This window comes from Galleria mellonella, unplaced genomic scaffold (assembly GCF_026898425.1).
Source record: "Galleria mellonella isolate WM207_F2 unplaced genomic scaffold, CSIRO_AGI_GalMel_v1 utg266, whole genome shotgun sequence".
NCBI classification, from domain to species: Eukaryota; Metazoa; Arthropoda; class Insecta; order Lepidoptera; family Pyralidae; genus Galleria; species Galleria mellonella.
In genome coordinates, this window is record NW_026442061.1 from 3602298 (window position 1) to 3630035 (window position 27738).

Here is a 27738-nt window from a genome sequence, read left to right on the forward strand (position 1 = left end):
GCTGTAGTCTCTTCGGAAAACCTCGGCAGGGAGCTCATTTCATAACCTGAGTGTTCGTGGGAGAAAACATCTCTGAAACCGCGTTGTACGCGACCATTAATTAATTAATGATTGAACTGAAGTAAAATATTCGAATTTATTCTGTTTAAAAATATCTGTAAATGATCGATATCAATCAATTCAAATGGTTCAATCGATTATACCTAGTCGATTGTATGTCTCTATTAGAAACTGCAATCCAAAACTGACAGTTATCAAAAGTTTGATAAAAAAATACTTTGTAAAACTGATAAGAACTGATAAAGTCCTTATCATTTGTATTACTTGTATTATTTGTATTACTTTTTTAAGGTATTTAATTAAGAATTTTGTGATATCCTTATCAAAATGTGCTGTGTAATACTGTTATATCATCAAAATTCACCTGTTACATGTAAGTATAATGAGTACATATTTTTATCTGTGATAGATATTATAAACTATTATGGACATGTACTTAGGTCTAGTACCTTGATTATGAATGTCTCTAATGATATTTTATACTTATGCCCCTTCTTATCAGTAAGCTGACATTGGTACGCGTGAAGTAGGATCCATTTATTATCAAATGAATAAATAACTTACATGTTTACGTCGCGGATTCGCCGGCGCGCAAACTAAACAGGCGTTACTCGCCACTTCACCACGGACTTTCTCTTCGTGCGAACACGAGCCGCGATAAAATTATAAAATGAATAAATTAGCTATTTTCACAAGGAATTTCTCCAGTTCTTCCCCGTTAAATGTAATTAAAACGGTGACAGTGATTGGTGGGGGGCTTATGGGTTCAGGAATTGCTCAGGTATGTTGGGATATTTGTTATTTTGCTCTTTTTTGAATATTAAATACTTATGCATATTATAATGAGTTTTATTGGAACTTGAACTTGTTAGGAATGGGTAAGTAATGAATGTCTGCTTTTATTTCCTTCATTAAATGATATTTTTTGAAACATGTACTAACTTTATATTTTAAGTAAATAAGTACTTGAATTTTTTATGTATTAATTGTATTTGTATACTTAGGTTACAGCTCAAGCGGGTCAAAATGTAACCATAGTGGACTTACAACCTGAATTGCTCGAGAAAGCACAAAAATCCATACAAAATAATTTAACAAGGGTTGCCAAGAAGACTTTCAAGGATGATGCGGCAAAAATTGAGAATTTTGTAAAAGATGCAGCGTCCAGAATTAAAACGTCCACTAAAGTTGAAGATGCTGTCAATGCTGATTTGATAATTGAAGCAATTGTTGAGAAGTTAGATGTGAAACAACAACTTTTCAATAAACTTGATCAGGTAAGTTTTTATTTTTCGTTTTTAGCTTATCCTAACATGCTATATAATATTAATATTACATATTCTAAATTTGAATTGTAAAGAAAAAATGAAACAAAAATCTAAATTCTATTTTTAAAATTTAGATTTTTTAATTGGATACTTATCTACTTAAAGTTTTTAATTTAAATATAGGTATGGGCATTTTGCTTTAATTTTTTTTAAAGCATAAGGTGGCAAACATGAAATTAAGTAGTACAATAGAACACCAGCGATATTCCCTCCTTTTATTTGTACAAATTACTAGCTTTGCCTGTGACTTAATTTTCATGGAATTTATATTTTTATAAATTCCAGTTATTATTTTGCCCCATTATAAATTAGACCTAGTATAAAAGTGTAATACAATTAATTAGATACTGGTTTTATTTGTTAATTATTTTTAAATTTTCATTATTATTTTATCTATGGTTATAACTATGGAAGACATTTCAATATAGTCTGCATACATACATACATATATAGTGGGGTTTTACCAATAGTTGCCACACATGGCAGGCTAGTTGGCATAATGTTAATGTTTATAGAATTGTTTAATCTAATACTGCAGTAGATTGGTAATATTTATGGCCCATATTTGTTGATAAGTGTATCTAGTAAATACGAAGCTAAGATATGAAGTTATATAATAAAGATAAGCAGTTAAATAAGTATAACAATATCATACGAAGTGTACAAAGGCACTTTGTTTTACACATAAAAAAATATTATTTATCTACCTTCAAGCCACGCTAATTTCTTGTGAGGTAGGCAGGGGAAAATATAAGAAAGAAATGGGCCAAGCACATGTTTGAGTGGGTATAATATATTTATATGGGGGAAAGGGATCGTTAGTAATGGGATCTAACTGACCCATTACTATCAATACATTGTATCTGGTCGACCTCCACGTGGTTCCCCTGGAAACCATCGCCAACTGACAGTCAGTAAAAATAATAAAAGTAGCCAGTTAAAAATATTAAAAAGTATTTAGTCTATGTCTTATATTAAAAAGTATTCAGTCTATGCCTTCTATCCCAAATACAATATATCATTATATCACCTCTTACCTGTCCACTTCTTAACATAAGCCTTTCCCATAAAGGGAGTTTTTCTCCCACTGGCGGGGTTTAGAAAATACAGTATGAGGTTTTTTAAAAAGGGTATATTAAGGTTTATTGATGGTCAGCAACGCGCACGTAACACCCCTAGTGTTGCAGGCGTCCATACCATAGGCTACAGTGATTGTTTACCATCAGACAGGCTATATGCTTATTTGCCAGCTTTGTGGTATAAAAAAAACCACGCAATTTAATAAAAAGCCATTATCTATTTGGACTTTTTTTTGGAGCAGCGAGGAATGATTGGTGAGGATGAAAAGGCAAGTCAGTTAGCCCATCGTGACCTATCATCCTTCACTAGTGCCCCGCCAGTGTATACCGATAGCGCGGGTGGAGTTACCATTCCATTATCATCTATTAAAAAACCCTAGCAATGGGTCAATTAGACCCTATTACTAACAATCCCTTTCCCCCCATCTATTTGGATTAGGTAGGTATGTAGGTATCCACTAGCGACCTAGCCCAGTTTCTTGGGGGGAAAGGGATTGTTAGTAATGAAGACTGAGAATCGCATTGCTAGCAATATACCCAACCAGGTCGACCTCCTCGCGGTTCCCCCTGGAAACTATCATAGTTAATTCCTGATGAATTCATCATGATGGGCTAACTGACCTGTTTTCATTCTCATCTATCACCCTTCACTGGTGCTCCGCCAGCGTATCCCGTTAGCGCAGGCGGGGTTACCATAACATTTTCACCCAACAAAAAAAGCCCAGCTTCTTACGGATTTTTAATTATAATTCAATCAGTTCTTAGGTTTTAACCTTTGACGCTTGTTTACATTATTAGTGACCGTTGCAATATCTAATAACGTTAATTAATCAATTAATTAGACATTATGTGTATTTTGATATATATACCCCCGGCAGTTAACAGCTGATATGATGATAGGTCTAATGGGATGATGATTGGACGTGTGGTCCCGGCATAGAATAGGCCACCCCTTTCTTTTCGGAGGGAAGGGATTGTTAGTAATGGGGAGGTTAGTCCCCATTGCTGTCAATATACTATCGTGACTAATAAATTAGTCACGATGGGCTAACTGCCCTGCCTTTTCATGCTCACCTGTCACCTCTCACTGGTGCCCCGCCAGTGTATACCGTTAGCTCAGGCGGGGTTACCATTCCATTATCATCCATTTAAAAAAAACTTTCCTGTAAGTGTCGTAAAAGGCGACTAAGGAACAGCGAGGGACGGGCAGCAACGTCCCTCTTAAAACATCTCTAAAGCCTAACTGCGGTTGCCAATACGCCTGCCAAGCGTGGTATACTAAGCTAACGGTATACGCTGGAGGGGCACTGAGAACCGTCTTTTTTCCGAAGTCAATTGAAATCAATGAATTTTAATGAGCATCATTCTATTGCTATCAATATATCCTATAGGGTCGACCTCCACGCGGTTCCCCCTGGAAACTATCGTGACTAATTTATCATTGTCATTTTATATATATCATTAGTCACGATGGGCTAACTGACCTGCCTTTTTATTCTCACCAATCATCCCTCACTGGTGCCTCTCCAGTATATACCGATAGCGCAGGCGGGGTTACCATTTAATTATCATTCATTAAAAAAAGGACTTCATTTGATGAGATGTATACTTACTACAGTAATTTATTGTGATAAAAAATTAAACATCTAATAATATATATATTGAATCGTATATTAATCGTGGGATCAAAGTACTGTATTATGTCGTAGGAAATTAATCGATACTATAGATTGTTATCAAGTGTGGGTAATTAGACTGATCTCTAATTAAACGTTGATTACATGACAGCCATATCGTTAAGATTTATCCCCGTAAATTATTATCATTAGTTGTAATAAATTATATTTATAAATATACAGCGGCGGCCTTACCCATTGCGAGTCTCCAGGCGGTTGGTCTTTGCGAGGCCCTTTGTCCTTCATGACAAGTATGTTACGCGACTAGGTCTCTGGTTGGTTGATTTAGGTATTTGTCATGTTTGACGAGAAATGTTAAAGTTATATAAATAAATAAAATTTGAGTTTTAAATTATTGGAAATCTTCCGCTGACTCAAGAAAACTGTCTTATTTTACTTTTTCATTACAAATGTTTTTTTTTTTTACTTGTATATTTTAGTGTTGGTAATACTGATTATTCATTTATGATTAAAATACCTAAATCCGAAACTTTTTGCAACTTGTCACTAGACAAAATGCCACTGGCTGGTTTAAAATTTGCTTGGGTTGTTACGCGAGGCCCCTGCAAGAGCGAGGCCCCGGGCGATTGCCCTGTTCGCCACCCCCTAAGGCCGCCGCTGTAAATATATCTATGTAATCTTTATTTTTACTGAACTTTAAACGAGTAAGAAGGTAAGTTTGTTTCAATGGAGTTTAATGAAAAGTTAACAAAACAATTGTTGAAATTATCACTACTACGTTAATTTGTGAAAACTAATTTAAGTTAGTGAGTGCTTCTGCACTTATTAAATCCTATTCTATTCTGTTCTGGTCATCTGGACAAGTATCAAACGAATTCATCGATGGAATCGACATCGCTAGCGAGTCCGTGAGTTGGAATGAGACATTCAACGTTGCTATCTCATTCTGTCTCACGGAATCGCTAGCGATGTCGATTCCATCGACGGATTCGCTTGCCACTTGTCTAGAGGGCTTGTTCTGTCTTGTTCTTGCTCTTTACACAGTGGTTATACATACATACATACATATCTGTCACGCCTGTCTCCCATTAGGGTAGACAGAAACAATGGAACGCCAAATGCTTCGATTCAAACAAACCTCTTTCGCTTCTTCCACATTCATCAATCTTTTCATACACGCTCGCCGGTTACGTGTACTTTTAATTTGGCCCTTCTTCAGCACATCGCCTATTTGGTCAACATACGTCCGTCTAGAGCGGCCCCTACCGACATCTCCATTCACTCTTGCTCGATAAATCTCTTTCGTGGTTATACTACGAATCAATTTGTTTTCATTACAGTTGGCGCCAGAGCATACGATATTAGCTACCAACACTTCTTCAATAAGCATCAATGCAATCGGCGCTGGCATTAAAAGGAAAGACAGGTATTTTTTTAGTTTTTTAGATATCGTAAACAAGTCACAGTATTTAAGTGTTTCAAGTTTCACTTCTTACATTTTTAATCATGAACGTACTCGTATTTGCATGGCTGTGTTTCGGTTTGAAGGGTGGGATATGGCGTGAATTTACAGGGTACAGAGGAATAACACCTGCGTCCTCAGGAATGGCAACGCATGGGGGGGTATCATGGGCGAAACAGTATACTCTGTTATGTCCATGGTACAGCTCATGTCTATAGGTGACGGTTACCACTTTCCATCAGGTGGGCCATCAGCATGTTTGCCATTCTAAGTTGTATAAAAAAACGTGCTTTTTGATAACCAGTCGATATTTGTAAACATTTAGTTTTGATGGTAGTTTAGTATTAGATTGACATAAAAATGAAGTCTTTCATTTTAAAAAATAAGTAAATAGTGTATATATAACAGACTTAATCCTGCTTCTCGAATGCTACCTATTGAGTGGTGAACCCATGAAAATCAGCGCTGCAGTACCATGCTGCTTAAGCTGAGTGGGGTGCATTTCAGCTGCTACCACTGAATTATTATTTTAATGTGTAAAGTTGTCATTACTATTATCAAGTTTTGTAGCTGAATAAATGATTTTATTTTTTTAAAAAATTTCACATCTCCCCTCTTAAGGAGAGGAAATGGCAAACTAACCCCCGGCAGAAGCACAGTCGGCCGGGGTTCAGGGCCCCAGGGAGAGAAACCGGCGTACAATGCGGGCAGTGTCTAAAAGTCATTATTATTATTAAATTACTTGGTTACATTTAGCGAAGATATGTCCATTAGGAGGGCTTTGCCAGTAGTTGTCACGCCTTTTACGACACCCACAGGAAAGAAAGAGATGGCAAATTCGATGTCAGGACCACACAGCAGACTCGAGATTTTTGTTCATTTGACCTATATTTCTTTAGGAATAATTTTCAGTTTATCTGGTGAAATACTTAAAGAGAGAATAGCTAATAAATCAAGTCTGTTTTTAATGGATGATAACGGAATGGAAACGCAGCTTGTGCTATTGGTATACGCTGGTGGGGCACCAGTAAGAGACGATGGGCGAAGATGATGCAGCTCAGTTGGACCATTGTGACGAATTTAACAATAAATACATCACAATGGTTTCCAGGGGGCATCGCGTGGAGGACGACTTGATAGGGTTTACTAACAATCCCTTCTCCTCCCGATAAATTCAGTCGTAATGCTCAGTTTCCATATGAGAAATATCCAACTCAAAGCGTTTCTCCACCAGGTATGGAGGTCTCCATTTCTTCAACCCAGTGCCCGTGATGAGGCTGCTGGAAGTAATCAGGGGTGATCACATATCGGACGCGACCTACCAAACCTTGATGGAGTGGGGGAAGTCTGTAGGCAAGACGTGCATCACGTGCAAGGATACCCCTGGATTTGTTGTGAACAGACTCCTGGCACCTTACAGCGCTGAAGCCATGAGGCTGTATGAAAGAGGTTAGTTCATTTTGTTTTTTACGATTTATAATCTGTATTTTATAGCGTAGTTAATAGTATATACGCAGGATTTTGCTGTTTTTTTTTTTTGTTTTTTTTGTTTTTTTTTTTATAAACAGCGATCCAACGATCTCAATAATTTTAACACTAGATACAAATACAAACTTGCTGTTCCAAAGTATCGTTTAGAAAAAGTTAATAGGTCTTTTATAGGAATGGGCATTAAATGTTATAATAAGGTACCGAAGGATATTTTGGATCTGCCTTTTAATAAGTCTAAAATTGTTATTAAAAACACTTATTGAACAAAGCCTATTACGCACTAAACGATTATTTAAATGACAAATGTGCATGTTGTTAGTCGACCACGCACAGGCTTTTAACAACCATGTAATTTTAGACATAGTACATTTAAATAAATACACATAATGTTAACAGTGATTTAAAAGAGTAACTGTTGAGTTTCTTGCGGGCTGGAGGGGGATTGAGGAGCGATGGTCCTAAAATGCCCAATGTCCTACCTTAAAAAGTAAGGCACCAAGAAAATTAGACAGATTCGCTTTTTTGAAGCCATAATTAAGTAATAATGGCTTCTGCCCTACTAAAAAGTTCTTTCGGCCTACCTTAAACTTGAGTCTAGCTACGGCCCTGAACTAATGTTTATAAATTTACATACACGCACATAAAGTTTATTTACGTAGTATACATTTAATCAAAGCTGTACAATTCCATTGGAAATTGCGCAGCAACCATTAATAAATTAAGTGATTAATGAACAATAATTGTTCTAAGTTGCATAAAAAAAATAAAAAAAAAACAGTGCTCGTCGAAACCTAGTCATAGTTCTCATATTCTGAATTATTTACAATAAGAAATATAGGTGTGAATGTAAGAGAATATTTCCTAATGTTTCTACACCGGTCAATTAGCGACGGTGTCGATTTAATATGAAAAAATCCGGTCAAGTCCGAGTCGGACTCGCGCAACGAGGGTTCCGTACAAAATCAACACGTTCATATTTGTTTTGTGTGTAACAACTACAAATATAACTATGGTTTTAGGAATTTTTTTCCTGTACTTGTGCTACACGATGTTGCTTCTCGCCAAATGTCATGATTCTAGGTCAACGACAAGTACGCTATTGGTTTCGATTCCCTTTGCGAATGTCAAAATATGCGATATAAATGGTACATAAACGGTCGTATCTTTTGATTGCGTCGATTTAGAAGCTTGATTTTTTCGCTGCTTTAAGAGATTGCAGACCTGAGTGTATAATATTAATTTCAACTTGATACCTCTACGCGTTCTTAAGAAAAATGGACTTGACAGACGGACAACGAAGTGATCCTATAAGGCTTCCGTTTTTCTCTTAGGACGTACGGAACCCTAAAGACGGTGACAGTTTGTGATTTAGTGTCAACGCTTCTACTCTCTTTATTTACATTTGTAAGTATTTTATAAGTTATATTATTTCGCCTTTCTCGTGTCGTATTACTGTGTTGCGTATCTTCATCGTTGTTTCTACCAAAATATATATCAATATACATACATATATAATACAGACAAGCCGTATGGTCCCGGTATAGCATAGGCCACCTCTTCCTTTCCCGTGGGTATCGTAAGCGGCGACTAAGGGAAGGCGAAAGTTGGACAGCAGCGTCCCTCTTAAAACATCCATAAAGCCTAACTGTAGTTGCCAATACGCCTGCCAAGCGTGGCAACTACTGGCCAACCCCCCAAGGGGAGGCTTATGTTTACCAGTGGACCGTTAAAGTTTGATATGATAGTGATGACGATGCAGACAAGCTGATGACCCGCCTGATTGAAAGTGGTGACCGTCTTCTGAACAACGTATATTTTGTCAGTGACAAATTTTACATTACTAGATTATATATTCGACACAATTTATGTGGAAAGTATGCAAGCGGGTTGTATCTGAATTTGGTAGGGTTATACGGCCGTATAACATTTTCTATACCTACACTAGCCTGCTATGAATTGATAAAAATTGCAACTGATGCAGTATCTTTCGTCCTCTTTTTACTAATTATATTTGCATAAGAAGAAAGGAGGCAACCATATGATTTACAGTTTTTATTTTATCATTCCTTCTTAGTGTCCCTCTCGTAAATGTATTTTGGTAGAGGCATAGTGACGTCACAAGCTGCAATTGTCTTATATATATATATATATATATATATATATATATATATATATATATATATATATATATATATATATATATATATATATATATACGAGGTCTGTCCGGAAAGTTCGTATAAAAGTGTTCTGGAATGCGAGAAAGAGGAGTGGGGAGGCCAGGTAAGCGCAGGACCCCTTCCTTATGTCCCTAACAATGCTTCAGTTCTGGTCTGACCGCCGTGCGGTGCGAACTGGCTTGTCACGCCATCTGTGAAGTTACCTCTTAACGAAACCCCGTCGGCATGGAGCCCGCTTCCGTTGAAGAGCAGCGCGTCGTAATCAAGTTTCTCTCGAAACTCGGCAAGAATGGCCGTGAAATTTTTGCCGATCTCAGAACAGTTTATGGGGATGATGCTGTGAAGGAACCAACCGTCCACAAGTGGCTAAAAAGATTCAGAGAGGGCCGAGAAAGCGTTCAAGATGACCCACGTTCAGGACGTCCTTCCACTTCACATTCCGACGAAAACGTGGAAAGAATTCGAACTTGTGTTAATGGGGACCGTCGTTTAACGGTCAGACAGGTGGCTGAAGAGCTTAATTTGGGCAAAACCGTGGTCCACGAAATTCTAAGAAACGAACTTCAAATGAAAAAAATTTGCGCCAAGATCGTTCCGTGAGTTTTTGAGTAAAAATTCCATTACGGTGACCGAACACCCCCTATTCGCCGGATTTGGCCCCGTGTGACTTCTTCTTGTTCCCAAAAACCAAATTGGTACTTCGGGGGCGGCATTTGGGGGACATAAATGAGATAAAAAAAGCTACGACGGGGCAGCTGAGAAACCTACAACCAGAGGACTTTCAAGGAGCCTTCTCACAGTGGAAACGGCGTTGGCACAAGTGCATTATGTCACAGGGGGAGTACTTTGAAGGGGATAAAATTGATTTACCTGAATAATTGTAAAATAAAATTTTTAAAAAACTTTTATACGTACTTTCCGGACAAACCTCGTATATTGTTTCAACCATTTCCGTAATTCGTCACATGTTTCTTTCATATATTATATCAAATATCTCCATATACTAACTAAGAGTAAGCAATATATAGCGATATCTATATTTTTTAGTTACTATATATTGGTCCAATAACGAATATGTTAAAAGTGTGTTATTCAAAAAATAATATTGGATAACAGACTTTTAACATATTCGAAAATAGATATCCGACCGATACGGGCGATATCGAGGTGGGTGATGACCTTTTTCCGCCATTTTTGTCCAGAGAAACCCAATATATAGATGTAGGATCGGTATCCATATTGTCCACGCCTATATGTAATACTAACTAGTGGGGGAAGGGATTGTTAGTAATGGTTTTGTTTGCATAGCTGTGTTTCGGTTTGAAGGGTGGGATATGGCGTGAATTTACTGGGTACAGAGGAATAACACCTGAGTCCTTAGGAATGGCAACGCATGGGGGGTATCATGGGCGAAACAGTATACTCTGTTATGTCCATGGTACTGCTCATGTCTATAGGCGACGGTTACCACTTTCCATCAGGTGGGCCGTCAGCTTGTTTGCCTTTCTAAGTTGTATAAAAAAAAAATGGAGTCTAGCAGCCCCATTGCTAGCAATATATCCTATCAGGTCGACCTCCACGCGGTTCCTCCTAGAAACCGTCGTGCTTAGTTATTGGTATATTCGTCACGATAAGTCAAGTGACCTGGTTTCCTCACCTATCGTTGATCACTGGTGCCCCGTCAGCGTATGCCGATAACGCAGGGGGGCTACCAACCATTTTCATCTATTAAAAAATGTACTATCTAACAATCCTACATGCATTACACTTGTTGCTCATTGTACTGCCCAACCACTATCTTATCTTTATACATTACAAGGTCAGTTTCCAATACAGTGTACTTCGACCCATGGATTAAATTTCAGATATTTTTAAGTACGACTTTATATCTATAAATAAATGAGATAATTCGTACTGTGACGTTTGTTTATAAAATCCCTTCGGAATTTTTGTTATACCACGAAGATGGTAAACAAGTATAAGGAGCCCGTAGGTTGGCGAGGCACGTGCTGAAAATCAGCGCTGCAGTGTCTCTGACACTATAGCATAATGCTGAGCACGGACTTCATTTTGCAGGTGTTGCGACGCACGCACACATACACTCATTTTGAATGAAACTGTTATAATACGAATTGTTTTTTTTTTATTTTTATACATATATATATATATATATATATATATATATATATATATATGTATAAATATATATATATATGTGTATAAAATATATATATATATATATATATATATATATATATATATATATATATATATATCTATATATATATATATATATATATATTCTCTATCCCATTTGCCCCATTTCCCCAGTGTTTAAATATGAGCGATTAAAAGGAAATGTGGGGTTTGCAATTTTGAATTGTTTTTCATATGTGTAATATTCCATATCGAAATAACGCTACTAACTAATGTGAAACTACATTATAACCCTTCTTTGCATAATGGTGGAAATTTCCATCGTAACATTGAATGCCTAAAGATTATATAAAAGAAACAAAATCACTTTAAGTTGATCGTGTCTAGATACCTTTTTAATGTCCATTACAGAAAAAAAAAAAACATAGCTGTCAAATTTATTTTTTTTAACCATTTTTCCTTTAATTTTGAACATGAATTATATCACCTTGATTTATTTCACCAATAAAAAAAAATCATGCAAAGAAGGTTTAAGCGTTTAATGTATTTCTTGTTACTTAATATTGTTATCATAGATTTAACAATACTAATTATTTGACTTGTTAAGTGTTTAACACCTGTTTTTTTTTTTTTATTTGCGACAGTGCATTCAGACCCGACGGATATGGAGGTCAAACGAATTTATTTGTATACGATTACGTTACTGTATACATGAGACAGAAAAAGATAAGATGTCCGGTGTCTTGTTCTTATTAAAGCGTGCGGTAGCGAAAATATTTATATATGAATAGATTTGTTTGCCAAATCCTATATCTAAAGGGTCGAAAACATTTTTAATCTGTTTTTTATACTTGGCATTTTTTAGTAAAACTTTAGATTTTTTTTAATAACGGTACAAAAAAAAACTAACTAATATAAAAATAATTTGCAATTACTATATTTTATTTATTTTACATTAAAAGAACTGAATTAAATTAATTTAAATAAAAAACATGCTAATTTTGTACAATCTGGTATGACAAACAAGCTGATGGCTTGACTTATGGAAAGTGATCACCGTCGCATTTCCCATGGACAAGTATAATACTATAGACATCATGATCCTTATGGCAACCCAAATGTGTTTCCATTTTCAATGACTAAGGTAACTTCTAAAAATTACAAGATACATAATTTTAACGTTACCAGAGGGAGACTTTGTACAAAAGTCGATTGCTTGGGTACCACTGTCCCATTCGTGTTTCAACCGTGAAGCAGTTGTGTTTGCATGGCTGTGTTTCAGTTTGAAGGGTGGGATATGGCGTGAATTTACTGGGTACAGAGGAATAACACCTGTGTCCTCAGGAATGGCAACGCATGGGAAGTAGCATGGGCGAAACAGTATACTCTGTTATGTTCATGGTACTGCTCATGTCTATAGGCGACGGTTACCACTTTCCATCAGGTGGGCCGTCAGCTTGTTTCCCATTCTAAGTTGTATAAAAAAAAACTGAAACATAGTCTCATTTGTAAGTTTACTTGACGGTAAAAACACGAATGGAATTAATATATTGACAAGTAGATGTTTTTTTGTACAAAATCTAGTAAATATAACCTTCAAGAAAAGAGCATATTCCTGTTTAAAAGGCCGGCAGCACACTTGCAATGCCGCTGGTGTTGTGGGTGATCATGGGCGGCGGTAGTCACTTACCATCTGGTGAGTCGCATGCTCGTTACTCTCTGTGTTATACGAAAAAAAATTGTGTACAAAATATGCCAAGTATATAAAACGGATTATTAATTGTCTATACACTTTTTATTAAAGATTTATTTTTTCTTTTTTTATGGCAACACATTCCAGGCGACGCATCGAAGGAGGATATTGACATTGGAATGAAGTTAGGTGCCGGCTATCCCATGGGTCCCTTCGAGTTAGCGGACTACACCGGCCTCGACACCAACAGATTTGTGATGCAGGTTATGTATGAGATGACCAAGAATCCAGTCTTCAAGCCAATACCGCTGCTTGACAAGATGGTCGCTGAGGGGAAACTTGGCATCAAGACTGGCGAGGGTTTCTATAAATACAATAAGGGAGGCCGTGTTAAGTAAAGTTTTCCAGCGTCTATAACAAACCCCCCCCTCCCCATCGCCCACCCACCACTGTTCCACCACTCCCTGTCCACGGTTATGGTCGTTAAATCTTTGAAAATTACCGTTACATTTAATATAATTACTATAGTTACTACAGAAGTGTAGGTACAAAGATGTATAGCAAATTTGGGCCGAATAAAACATTTCTTGTGCCTTCGTCGTATAACCTTAAATAGTAAATGTTCCCTCCTATTGCGATATTCCTTTATTACTACGTAGAACATTTAAATAGAATAAAGGCACATGTATAGAATCTATTAATTAACATTAAAAATACAGATTTACATACATACATACATATCTATCACGCTTGTCTCCTATAATAGTGCAAATGAAAATAAAAAAAATTAAAAAAAAAATGTATATTCCAATAAAGTGACACCAGTTATAAATTATACAGTATAATTTTATTATAAAGTGGCATGAATAAAAAGTTATGTATTTAAATAAATAATTACCTAAATATATTTTTTTATTTTGTATAAGTACCTACAGATATAAGTCGAGTAATAACGTAATTGTACGAAAATTAACTCTCTATGTGAATTAGTTTTTAGGAGTAACATACAATAAAAAAAAAGAATTACTGGAGTTTTTTTTTTCCAAATTTGTATTTAAATATTAAATTAACCTGTTCTGTATTTAACAACCATGACATAAGTTTGTTATTGCTCTAAATATATTATTTTATTTTTTTAATTTGTTTGATTTTCGTTCACTATTTGACCGTATTAAGGTTTTAACTTATACTTAATTTTATCTTCATTATTTAATTTTTTTTTTATGCAACTTAGAATGGCAAACAAGCTGACGGCCCACCTGATGGAAAGTGGTAACTGTCGCCTATAGACGTGAGCAGTACCATGGACTTAACAGAGTATACTGTTTCGCCCATGATACCCCCCATGCGTTGCCATTCCAGAGGACTCAGGTGTTATTCCTCTGTACCATGTAAATTCACTGCCATATCCCAAACTGAAACACAGCCATGCAAATACAACTGCTTCACGGTAAAAACACGAATGGGACAGGGGGCCCAAGCAAACGACTTTTGTACAAAGTCTCCCTCTGGTCATTTACATTATTCTTAGACTTATATTGGATCTTCATGCCAAGCCCTTTACGAGGCAAAGAAAACCGAAGGTCAATGAAGTCTATCTTTGAGGAGAAAGGGATTGTTAGTAACGGAGACTAACGGCCCCATAGCTAACAAAATTTCCCTCCTTGATGCCAAAAACAGATATCGTGGGTTCGCGATCTTTTACGGATCCTTCGGCGTCTCTCAGTCTCCCCTTCCCCAACTAAACTGGGCCCACCCTAAGGCCGGTGCTGGGTACTGTGATTCAAATATGTCTCATTGGAGGGCAACGTGCGAGTGATGTGTTGCCAGCTGAAGGTAACAAGTTTTATCGGCTATTCGTAATCACGCGGGTGATACCGACGAATTTATCTATAAGTTGTGTCAACTACATAGATTAAAGGGAAATACCTGTCATTTTTCTACAGTGTAATGTCATAGATGTAGTATAAAAAATCATATGACAGAGTAAATTAGGTATGGTAGCGACATTTGTGTTGTAGCATGTGGCAAATATTGGAGCTACGGCCGCCATGTTGGTATTGCCATTAAATTATACAATTTACCGGACTTAATTTTCCTGATCTATATACATAGGTAAGAATGAAAAGGCAGGCCAGTTAGCCCATCTTGATGAATTCACTTAGAATAGAACACCATTGTTTCCAGAGACCCGCAAGGAGACAGAAGGTCGATCTGACGGGGTGTATTGTTAGCAATGCGGCTACCAATCCCCATTATTAACAATCTCTTTTTCCTCCTCATAGACATAGTATGATATACTTACTTATTGACAACTGGCAATACAGAATACAAAATATTTTGTGCTGGCTATACAATCATAGACACAATAAAAAATGGTAACATTAGTGTTCGTGTTTTGTAAAAGTGTGCATGTGATAAGTCTGAATTTATGTGAACTCTAAGCTGCAAAAATTGCAAAACTTTATGTATTTCTTATAATTTTTATTTCAATTCTTGGACGTTTAGATCGTAATTTATATATTTACACTTTATTACACTATTTATAAAAATAATAAATATAGTAAATCTTATTAAGAAGTAATACAAATGTCTTTATTAGAATTAAATTAGATATTTTTTTACAAATCCTTGTACAAAATATTTTTGACGGTTCTATAACTTTGCATTTTTTTTTTATATATAAATGTTTACAGGATAAATACATGAACAATGTGCAATTTTCTGGTTTCTTTCTAATTTGCATACAAAAACAACACACTTTAACTACATTCTATTAACGAGCCCCATATTGCTTTATTTTTTACCCTTATAAAGCTTCTTTTTACAAAATGGCAACCCACATTGCTATTAACGCCCCCTACAATCCACATATCAGTTGATCTCACTATCTTTTTGCAAATCAATTGATAATGTTGTCGCTTACATGATTACATAGTTTTACGAATATATACTAATACACCGGAAGAGTTTGTTTGTTTGAACGCGCTAATCTCCGGAACTAGTAGCCGAATTTAAAAAAAAATGTCTTGAAGTTTGTACATATTTATTTTTTAATTAATTTTTAGATTAGGAACCGGTTTTAATCTTTTGCGATAAATAATGGTAACACTAGGTGTCATGTCGAATAGGAAGATCAAAGATATGGCCAGGAATAGAGCTGGCTGGAAGAGAATGCATGAATAAGTTGCACCGACAAGAGGTAATTCTTAAATGAAAAAATGGACTGTGTAGGCCTCAAATAGATTTTTTGCTGACTGAAGTTTACTTTTTCGAGACAAAAAAAAAACAATAACTTTAATCTTACTCCTTTAATATAGAATAAACACATACTTTTAAAATTATAATGTTATTTTTTTTGTTTGAAAAGAGCAATAGTTTCTTGTGTGCTCCCAATTAAAAGTTCGCGATGGATAAAGCGGTAGAATAGATAAAAATAACTTTTTTTTTTAAATACAGTTGGGTTTTTAAATGTTTTATTTATATTAAATTTGTTGTAGGAGATGCGTCTGCGCAAGATATCGATGTGGCGTTGAAACTAGGCCTGGGAATACCTATGGGACCATTGGAATTGGCTGATTTCACTGGACTGGATACAAAAGTGGCTATTTTAAATGTGATGCTCGAAAAAACTGGCCATCCAGTATTTAAACCGATACCACTATTAAATAAACTGGTTAACGAGGGCAAATTGGGGAGAAAAAGTGGGGAGGGATTTTATAAATACGACGATAAACAGAAAAAAATTAATTGACAGCAAATTATCATGGTTCCCTTCACTAATACGTAATATTAAAAAAAAAAGAAGAAAAAAAAAATTACGACTAGTGTTGATCCTGAGATCTGAATTTATCTGAATTATTGTCAATGTAATAAATTATAAGTTGCAATCTATATCATTTTTTATTTCTTTACTAATACTTACCTACTATCTTCACGCCAAAATTCATACGGGGTAGTTAAAGAAACCTAAATATTTAAACATCCTATCAAAGAAAAATATGTGTTGTGTGTATATATATATATATATATATTGCACTTGAACAGCAAGGGAGGGCTTATCTCTAAAAGAGATTTCTTCCAACCAAGCTAGTGTAGTTAAAGAGAAATCTAGCTAACGGTTAATCTAGTGCAGGAAAGGTACCGGTAAAAATATATATATATATATATATATATATATATATATATATATATATATATATATATATATATATATATATATATATAAGTGCATAGTCTTATCATGTATTATTAGTTAAAAGGTGAGATTTCAATCTTATGAAGGAAGTAATGGAGGGACTAATCCGTATATCAGCAGGTAGCCTGGTCCACAGTTACGCAGTGAAGACGATATCATTACCATATTTAGTGGTACCATTAAAATAAGGTGATAAATGACAATGCCTTCACTGGTGCCCTGCCGGTGTATACCGATAGCGCGGGTAGGGATGCCATTCCATTATCACCCATTAAAAAAAAATGTTAATAGGAAGTATCTAACGGGAAATTCTTAATAAAATATTACTTTGTATATATATATATATATATATATATATATATATATATATATATATATATATATATAAAAGATATATATATATATATATATATATATATATATATATATATATATATATATATAACGTACGTACGTAACTCGTATACAGTCATATTATTTTATCTTTCGCGAATAATGTTAAACATTGATAAGTTTTTGTCAATCTTGTCTATCGATTAGATAGATCCGTTATGACTGCCAAAGTCACGCTGTTTTAGTTAGTATTATTGCTAAGCAGCTAGATTACAGCTTATTCATTTTCTCGGCTGTTACAAAGGTACAAAAATCAACAAAGTGTTGTGTTTAATTCTATAACGTTCGTAGGTATGTGACTTTATTCGTCGTAGATTAATTGTTTTTGGGCCTTAACGATTTCCCGCCATTATCTTAAGCGTATTTCGTGATACAATCACAAGTTTTGTTGCAAATTATGATTAATAAATAAGTGCTACCTATTTCTGTCTTGTAATAAACCGGAGGGGGGGGAGGGGTTGTTAGCAATGGAGTTTGACAGCCCCATTGTTAGCAATGTACCCTATCAGGTCGACCTCCACGCGGTTCCACCTGGAAACCATCGTGAACAATTCTTGTTGAACTCGTCACGATGGGCTAACAAACAGATCTGTTTCATTCTCACCTATCGTCACTGGTGCCCCGCCAGCGTATACCGATAGCGCGGGCGGGGTTACCATTCCATTATCACCCCATTAAATAAAAACTTATGGAACCGATACATGGTCAGCGAGCTATAGAAACGGCTATGTTCGGAGTCTCTTTTCATGATAAAATCCGAAACGAGGATATCCGCAAAAGAATCAAAGTAACCGATATAACCCGAAGGATAAGCTAGCTGAAGTGGCAATTAACTGGTCTCATAGCTCGAAGAACCGACAACCGATAGGGAAGATTCTTGAGTGGAATGGTGACCCCGTACGGGCAAACGTAGTGTAGGTTGACCTCCCACTAGATGGAGTGACGATCTCAAATGCGTAGCATGGAATCAGTGGACGCAGGTGGCTCAGGACCGTTCCTTATGGCGGTCTATGGGGGAGGCCTATGTTCAGCAGTGGACAGATAATGGCTGAGATGATTTCTGTCTTGTGGTCGTTCAAAACCATAGATGAGGTTAGAACAAAACGAGAAATGACAGCAACATTATTCTCAATTTCGTGTATAATATAGTATATTTTATACATATGTGTATGTATATTTGTTATTTATATACGAGTATATATTTATTCGTTTATATATGTAATTTTAGTATGTATGTATATCAATAATTAGTAGTACCGCATTCGAGTATTCTGACACTTCCCTATGGTTGACTGGGAGAGAATGCTTTTAGCATTAATTCCGCCATGTACACATACATATATGTACTAATGAATGAATAAATAAATAAAACCATCTGAGGTACATACAGAGCCAAGATTTGTTGAGATATGATAGGATCCCTCCTCTCATCTCTCTGTCTCGCTCTTGTTATTAGAGAAAAATTAGTAGATATGGGATTAAGTTACGTTTTCACAGAACTGCCCATTCATTATAAATTCACCTAAACTACTTAAGTGTTTCCACTTGTTATTAATCCAATTGAGAATCAAACCCAGGATTTGCGTGAAGAAATAGGTCTGAGGTAAGCCACAGTGTGCTTATAATTTGTTACAAGGCTACCGTTACTAGAGGGAGACTTTGTACAAGTCGATTGCTTGGGTACCTCTGTCCCATTCGTGTTTCTACCATGAAGCAGTTGTGTTTGCATGGCTGTGTTTCGGTTTGAAGGGTGGGATATGGCGTGAATTTACTAGGTACATAGTAATAACACCTGATTCCTCAGGTATGGCAACGCATGTGGGGTATCATGGGCGAAACAGTATACTCTGTTATGTCCATGGTACTTCTCACGTCTATAGGCGACGGTTACCACTTTTTATCAGGTGGGCCGTCAGCTTGTTTGCCATTCTAAGTTGTATAAAAAAAAAATCGTTCACTGGTGCCCCGCCGGTGTATACCGATAGCGCGGGTGGGGTAACCATTTCATATTCCATGCGGAAACCGTCACGATTAATGCTTACCATAACGATAGGCCAACTGGCCTGCTTCATCTTCACCTATCATCCTTCACTGGTGCTCCACCAGTGTTACAATTTCATTTCATCTCATATTTTTTTTTACCAGGCCCTCAACTAAATGAGCAATGATCCCAAGAAAAAGCACCGTAAACTGCGGAGGCAGCGTTCCATTCACGGGGTGCACTACGACATTGAGAAGCGTGAGGAGGTGGTGACCCGACCGTTCAGGATGCCGCCCCACCGCGAGATACAGGCTTACGATCGACAAGTGGCTGGTCACACGGCCACCAAGGATACCAAGTTTTTAGGTAAAGCAGATATGAATATGTAGGGCGTAGAAGGGATTGTTAGTAATGGGGATTAGTAGCCCTATTGCTAGCAATATACCCTGTCAGGTTGACCTCCTCGTGGTTCCCCCTGGAAATTATCGTGATTGATTTATTATTAGATTCGTCACGATAGGCTAACTGAACTGCTTCATCCTCACCTGTCATCCCTCACTGGTGCCCTACCAGCGTATACCGATAGCGTTGGCGGGGTTACCATTCCATTAACATCCTTTAAAAAAAAATATGGATACGTACACGTTATTGCACCTTTATCAACAATTTTCAATTTTTCACGGCATAATTTCATTTTTGTTTTGCCAAATGTTGACTGCGAGAGAATGCTATATAGTATTAAGTCCACCTTTTGTACCATATATTTTTTGTAATATGGTCGATAATCGATTCTGAGACGCCTATTTTATATATTTCTCTCTTAACTTAGGGTTCTTCAAAAGGGGAGTAAAAAGGTTTCTTCAGGGTCAGCAACGCGCGCGTAATACCTCTGGTATTACAGGCGTTCATAGGCTACGGTAACCGCTTACCATCAGGTGGGCCGTATGCTTGTTTGCCACCTCAGTAGTTTAAAAAAAATACTTAATATTTTCGTGTGATAATTTCAAGAAATAACTGTTTTTTTTTTTATATAATTAACTAATATAAAAAATAAAAAAGACGGGGACAGTTTGTTACTATTAAAGATTACCACTCCCATTTTTAATATTTATTTATTTATTTATTTATTTATCTCACAACTTTTTTGAGTACAATGAAACATTTAAAATCATACCATAGATACATCAAAGTTGTAGAGAGCTGGTGCCTGAACTGGGTATCCAAAGAACCCGTATCACAAGGCACCAGGACCACTCGCTGGCATGAAACATTTTATGGTAATACATACAAACGGAGAACACAAAAGTTATTAGGCGTAGCAGATTCAATATGAACACATGTAAATACATATATACATATAGTTATATAATATTTAAAAGTTTAAATAACAATCATAATCATCGGTCCCATTGCTAGCAATATACTGTCTGGTCGATCTCTACGTGGTCCCCGCTGGAATTCCAGGTGTAATCATCACGATGGGCTAACTTGCCTTTTCATCCTCACCTATCATCCCTCTCTGGTGCCAGACGCGACAGTTACTAGTTACTAGTAACTTAGCAATGGAGTTTGACAGCCCCATTGCTAGCAATATACCTTATTAGGTCGACCTCCACGTGGTTCCCCCTGGGAACCATCGTGAACAATTCTTGTTGAATTCGTCACGATTGGCTAACTGACCTACTTCATCCTCACCTATCATCCTTCACTGGTGCCCCGCCGGTGTATACCGATAGCGCGGGTGGGGTTACCATTCCATTATCATCCATTTAATAAAAAAAACTACATTTCATCAGTTGTTTGCAACTTGTTTGCCATTCTAAGTTGCATAAAAAATCTACACAAATACTCATTTAAGTCAAATCTTGTCAGGACTACTTCAATGTAACGACGGTACAATTTTGAAGCCGATCCTCAAGGAAGCTCAAAAACGCGAGGTGGAATTCTACAATCGGCTGGCCACGGCCACGGAGCCTGATCTGGTGGAGATGAGGAACTTTGTGCCGAGGTACTACGGCTGCAAGAAGGTCACATACAATGGACACGAGCAAGAGTACATCATACTGGAGGACCTAACGAAGAATATGCTGGAGCCCTGCATCATGGATGTTAAAATAGGTATGGCAGAGGAAGGACCACAGATAAGTCTGCAGGGTAAAATAGAAACCATTAGAAACTTTTTAAGACCACATTCTACAATTGAAACTAACACCTGAGTAAACAGGAATGGCAACGCATGAGAGTTATCATGGGCGAAACAGTATACTCTGTTATGTCCATGGTACTGCTCATGTCTATAGGCGACGGTTACCACTTTCCATCAGGTGGGCCGTCAGCTTGTTTGCCATTCTAAGTTGTATAAAAAAAAAAAAAAGTTTATTTTTAATTCATATATCCACAAAATACACTTAACATATTAGATACATTAATTTACCAAACTGCATGTCAGTTTGTTGGTTATATAGTACTCTCTTTGAATTAAGTTAAAAAGCTACTAATCTAATGATTAGTAGCTTTTTAACTACTAGCTTTTTAATTACTGTAATCAGTACTACATAATTTAATATAAACACAGATATAGCATCTGTGTAAATAAATATATAAATCCTTATATATTGTATTTTGAAATCTACATCCAAAAACGATAAAAAAACTAAGCAATTTAGAATGTTTTAATGTAATCACTACCAGTTTAACTTATGTGTCATTTAGTCGAGAAAGCTCGACTAGTTTTGCGAACCATTAAAGAGCGGCAATTTTTTTTTATACAACTCAGAATGGCAAACAAGCTGACGGCTCACCTAGTGGAAAGTGGTAACCGTCGCCTATAGACATGAGCAGTACCATGGACATAACAGAGTATACTGTTTCGCCCATGATACCCCACATGCGTTGCCATTCCTGAGGACTCAATTATTCCTCTGTACCCTGTAAATCCACGCCATATTCCATACTTCAAACCGAAACACAGCCATGCAAACACAACTGCTTCACGGTTGAAACACGAATGGGACAGAGAGCTGTGGTCCAATCGCGACTCTGCGTATGGGAGTTAAAATTAGTATGGGAGGTTAAAATTTTAAATGCTCTTTTGGGGAAAATATACAATTTTACTAGTGCAACATTCCGTTCGATTTTACTTGAACGAACTTAAGACGATGGAAAACATAAAATATGAAAACTCACCAGGTATAAAAAATATTTCTTCATATTTCATAGTAAATACTCATCTCGGTATACTGGTACTCTTTTCGAATATCATTTGTTTTTTTGTTTATTTGAATGAAAGATGTTGCACTGTTAGATAATTAAAAACACATCACTATCGTTTCAGAGATTTTTTTTGAATGAATGGTTTATTTTTTCTTCACAAAAGGTAATATAAAGTGACAACTTGAGGTACAATTTGATATGAAGACCAATTTTGTGATAGACTGGTGCTTGCGATAGGTTTAGAAGAACCTGTGTTACAAGTCACCAGTATATCAGCAATAGCATAAGCCTTCCCCATAAGGAGAGTTCTGCCAATAGTTGCTACGCTTGGCAAACGGGTTGGCAACCGCAGTTAGTCTTTAAGAGATGTTTTAAGAGGGACGCTGACCTATCCCTCGACTATTAAACTCCCTTAGTCATCGACATCCACTATGCCGGGACCACACAACCCTGGGACCAGTTCAAACACATAAAAAATTTAAATAATCATAATTTATATGCTGCAAAGCAATGTACATTTAGTGAGTACATATGTTTGCTTATAAGGTAGACGAACATGGGACCCACTGGCAACAGAAGAGAAGATAGCGAACGAGAAGAAGAAGTACGCGCGGTGCAAGGAGCAGTTCGCGTTCTGCATACCAGGGTTCCAGGTGTATCGGCTGTCCACCGGACAGCTGCATAAATATGACAAGGATTACGGGAAGAAACTGCACGGTGACAAGGTTATAGAGGGTTAGTTTCGTCACCATCATTTCAGCCATTATCAGGCCACTGCTGGACATAGGCTTCCCCCATAGACTACCATAAGGATCGATCTTCACGCGGTCCGCCCTGGAACGTCCGCCCGTCGTAGTTAATTCTTGTCGAAGTTTTTACAATGGGTCGACTAACCTACTTTAATCCTCATCTGTCGTCTATCACTGGTGCCCCACCAGCGTATACCGATAGCGCAGACGGGGTTACCGTTCCATTATCACCCATTAAAAAAAATACTAGTGGGATATAGGATGTAAGATGATTGATAAATTACTAACATTCCATTATCATCCATTTTGATGTTTTTTAAAACAACCTTAAACGATCTTTTTTAGCGATAAGGTCGCCCATTGTTTTCTCACTGTGATTATTTCTTGTAATTGTTTATATTTATAATAAGTTTTTTTTTCTTTTGATGGGTGAAAATGGTATGGTAACCCCGCCTGCGCTAACGGGATACGCTGGCGGAGCACCAGTGAAGGGTGATAGATGAAAATGAAAATAGCCCAGTTAGCCCATCATGATGAATTTATCAGGAATTAACCATGATAGTTTCCAGGGGGAACTGCGAGGAGGTCGACCTGGATGGGTATATTGCTAGCAATGGGATTCTCAGTCTCCGTTACTAACAATCCCTTTCCCTCCTAAGTTTGCTATTGTAATCCTTTGGAGGAAACAATAAAGAGTATCTATCTATCTATCTATCTATCTATCTATCTATCTACGTATGTGCAGCGGTGCGCAGCTTCCTAAACGTGGAAAGTGGCGCGCGGCGCGCGGCGGCGGCGCTGGCGGCGGCGCTGTGGCGGCTGCAGCGCTGGGCGCGGCGCGCGCGGCCGCTGCGGCTGTACGCCGCCTCGCTGCTGCTCGTCTACGACGCCGCCCGCCTGCGGCCGGCTCCACCTCCACCTCCCTCCACAGGGTATGGGCCCAGACAATTTATTTTACGCAAACATTTTACCCGCCACTTTCCCGCGTGGTCGGGATGTAAGTAACCGGGATAAATAGTAGCCTGTATAATACGTATAGCGTATGCTAAGTTTCATAACGATTCGTTAAGTAGTTAAGGCACCGTGAGATAGTAAATAAATAGATAGATAGATATATAATTTATTTGCATTACTTACAGCACACAAATAACTACAGACACGATAAATAACTATAGATAGATACATACGCAAAAAAATTAAATAAAAGAATACATATAAAAAAAAAGAAAAATACTTAAAAAAGTGACATAATTTTTCATTTCATGAGTACGAGTATGCTACAGTAACACAAAATGATCACAACTCAGTTTATTGCTTTGCCCTCAAAAGAGTAAAACAATGATATTCTGTTGTAACCAAAAGTTATTCCATACTTCACATTCAGTAAAGATTTATTAAAGTTTGTCCAATTCGTTCTGCTACTTAGCTGTCACTCTCGTCGCAACCGCTACAATGTACAAGTTATGGGCCCAGTGACTTTTTTTGAAATCTGTCTTTGTTACCCGTCTATTAAAGAATGACGGTTGCATCTGTGGGCACGGCGATACATATGTCACTATTTATTTATAATTCATACTGCTGCTCATTTATAAACACCAGCATTCACTACAATGTCCAAGTTATGGGCCCAGTGTCACTATTAAAATGTATCTCTTTCGTCTCTTTGTTCAAGAAAAGTGAAATAGCAGGGGTTTAACCACCTCTCGCAGATGCTTTATGACCTTCTATAAATGATCAGTATCCAAAATTATTAAGTTTACTTTCACATTGTAACACATATTTCTCCTCTAAACAAGATGTTACCAGGCAATCACTGCACTGGATTGTTTTCTTTATACTACTTAGAATGGCAAACATGCTGACGGCCCACCTGATGGAAAGTGAGAACCGTCGCCTATAGACATAAACAGTACCATGGACATAACAGAGTATACTGTTTCGCCCATGATGCGTTGCTATTCCTGAGGATTCAGGTGTTATTCCTCTGTACCCAGTAAATTCGCGCCATATCCCACCCTTCAAACCGAAACACAGCCATGCAAACACAACTACTTCACGGTTGAAACACGAATGGGACAGAGGTATCCAAGCAATCGACTTTTGTACAAAGTCTCCCTCTGGTAAAATTTATTGTATTTTAGTCACTTTTAGTCACAAATCTAATTTAATTAATTCAAATTAAATAAATTTTCACAGGTTAAAGGAAAAAAAATATCCCGCGGCGATAGTCCGGCGACGGTCCATACACTCGATACACAGCCCGGCAAGCGCCGGCTCCAACTTCAGCGGGCTCCTTACGTCTAAAGGACCTGTCTACAAGAAAGTCAAATCCGTACCTCTTAGCCCCATGACGTCACAAGCAAGTTTTGCCCCACCACCCCCTATTAATTCCCCGTGGAGCAACGCCTTCGACAGAGTCAATCAGAGCCACTCCCCTGATCATAATTACGATGATAAAATATGCAAGATGAAGATGAATTTCAGAGCCACCCTGGATCAGCTGTCGACTGAATCCTCAGACCCTAATGCGTGGGGTATTGTCAAGATTATAGATTTCGCTCACGTGTTCTTCAATGAGAAAGACGATATGGGCCCAGACGAGAACTTTCTGGAAGGCATAGACAATTTTGTGAAAATCTTCGATGAAATTTTAATTGAAACGCAGCATCAAGATATTTGATCCAGTGCCATATTTTAGATTTTAAACTAGAATAATTAAAAAATAAAAATCATTATATATTCTAACTGTAAGATATTACATTACTATTTTATTACTATTACTATTTTAGTTATGGTGAATTCGACATTTGAAGTTAGTTACAAGAGAAGAAAGAGGGCATAAAGATCTAGAAAAGATCTTTACGTACGTACGTAACCGTGATTCCTTAACTTCTGTAATCCGTACTTCCTAAAATATGTTATATTTTTTAAATGGTTTTCATAAAAAAAAATCGCTTTATTAAATTTATATTTAGAGAAAGAAACGCCACAGCACTTAATTTTTGACTGTAGCCGACTCATACATAAACGACATATCTCCTTTGGACTGGTCGTAGCTAGGGGGGAGCATTGAGGGACAGTGCCCTATCTTAAAAGGCCTAATGTCCAACCTTAAAATGAAAGGCCCAAGAAAATTAAATAGATTCGCTTTTTCGAAGTCACTTAATTATGGCTTCAGCCCTACCAAAAAGTTCTTTTGCCCTACCTTAAACTTGGGTCCAGCTACGGCCCTACCTTTGGAAAATACACATCCTGAGCAGATAAAAAACGTCGCTACAAAAGATCTTCAAATTCCTGTCGCTGATAGGAATTAGCAGCGAACGTTAAAAAAAAGGGCGTATACAAAAGATCATGGAAAAGTTGGAATGTCATAGGTTTTTCTGCAAATAATATTCATAAAAGTGTGTCTTATTTATTTGTTTGCGTTCTTTTATTTTCTATGTAATAAATAATTCAAGTAAAATATACTCATTTCTTCACTTACAATTTTGTATTTTTCTGCAAAACCTGGTCTGGTGTTTGGCTTTATGTTTAACAAGTTTTTACCCGCGAGTTCAGCCGTGTGATTGCGATATATTTTTTTTAATGGATGACAATGGAATGGTAACCCCGCCCGCGCTATCGGTATACACCGGCGGGGCACCAGTGAAGGATGATAGGCGAGTATGAAGCAGGTCAGTTAGCCCATTGTGACGAATTCAACAAGAATTGTTCACGATGGTTTCCAGGGCAAACCACGTGGAGGTCGACCTAATAAGGCATATTGCTAGCAATGGAGCTGTCAAACTCCATTGCTAACTATCTCTTTCCTCTAATAATTAAATATAGACATGTCAGGATGTGTGTGTGTGTGTGTGTGCAACACTAAAAAACGAGTCAGTTAATATGACCTTAATTACCTGACAAATAATTGACCCATTTTTAAATCTCGAGCCTCTATAGCAATTTCTGTATAAATCTAACTTCTTAATACCTTCTATATTAAATTTATATTTCAAACGACGTTATAAATAAAGTTGTATTTTTTTCTTTTTTTTTTTTTATGTCACCTCATAACTCCGTTGTAAAACCGATTTGGAAAATTCATTTTTTTTATCTGAAAGATTGGCCCTTTAGA

General features: G+C 37.0%; 2 protein-coding genes across 5 annotated transcripts; both read left to right on the plus strand.

Moving 5' to 3' along the window:
- The first annotated feature begins 220 nt into the window (after positions 1-220).
- LOC113516250 (inositol polyphosphate multikinase) lies at positions 221-27107 on the plus strand. Of its 3 annotated transcripts, none has more exons than XM_052895233.1 (6): positions 221-433; positions 19824-20025; positions 21532-21777; positions 23419-23607; positions 24367-24553; positions 25818-27107. In XM_052895233.1, the coding sequence occupies exons 2-6, from the start codon at positions 19836-19838 to the stop codon at positions 26299-26301; spliced, it is 1296 nt and encodes a 431-aa protein (XP_052751193.1). In that variant the 5' UTR covers positions 221-433; positions 19824-19835; the 3' UTR covers positions 26302-27107. The 3 variants fall into 3 exon arrangements, with proteins under 3 accessions (XP_052751193.1, XP_052751194.1, XP_052751192.1); XM_052895234.1 differs by lacking the exon at positions 221-433 and adding an exon at positions 17797-17922; XM_052895232.1 differs by lacking the exon at positions 221-433 and adding an exon at positions 17825-17969.
- On the plus strand, positions 568-16981 carry LOC113516251 (probable 3-hydroxyacyl-CoA dehydrogenase B0272.3). Of its 2 annotated transcripts, none has more exons than XM_052895247.1 (5): positions 568-841; positions 1065-1337; positions 5445-5530; positions 6801-7015; positions 16588-16981. In XM_052895247.1, the coding sequence occupies exons 1-5, from the start codon at positions 731-733 to the stop codon at positions 16839-16841; spliced, it is 939 nt and encodes a 312-aa protein (XP_052751207.1). In that variant the 5' UTR covers positions 568-730; the 3' UTR covers positions 16842-16981. The 2 variants fall into 2 exon arrangements, with proteins under 2 accessions (XP_052751207.1, XP_052751209.1); XM_052895249.1 differs by lacking the exon at positions 16588-16981 and adding an exon at positions 13235-14222.
- Positions 27108-27738: the final 631 nt, after the last annotated feature.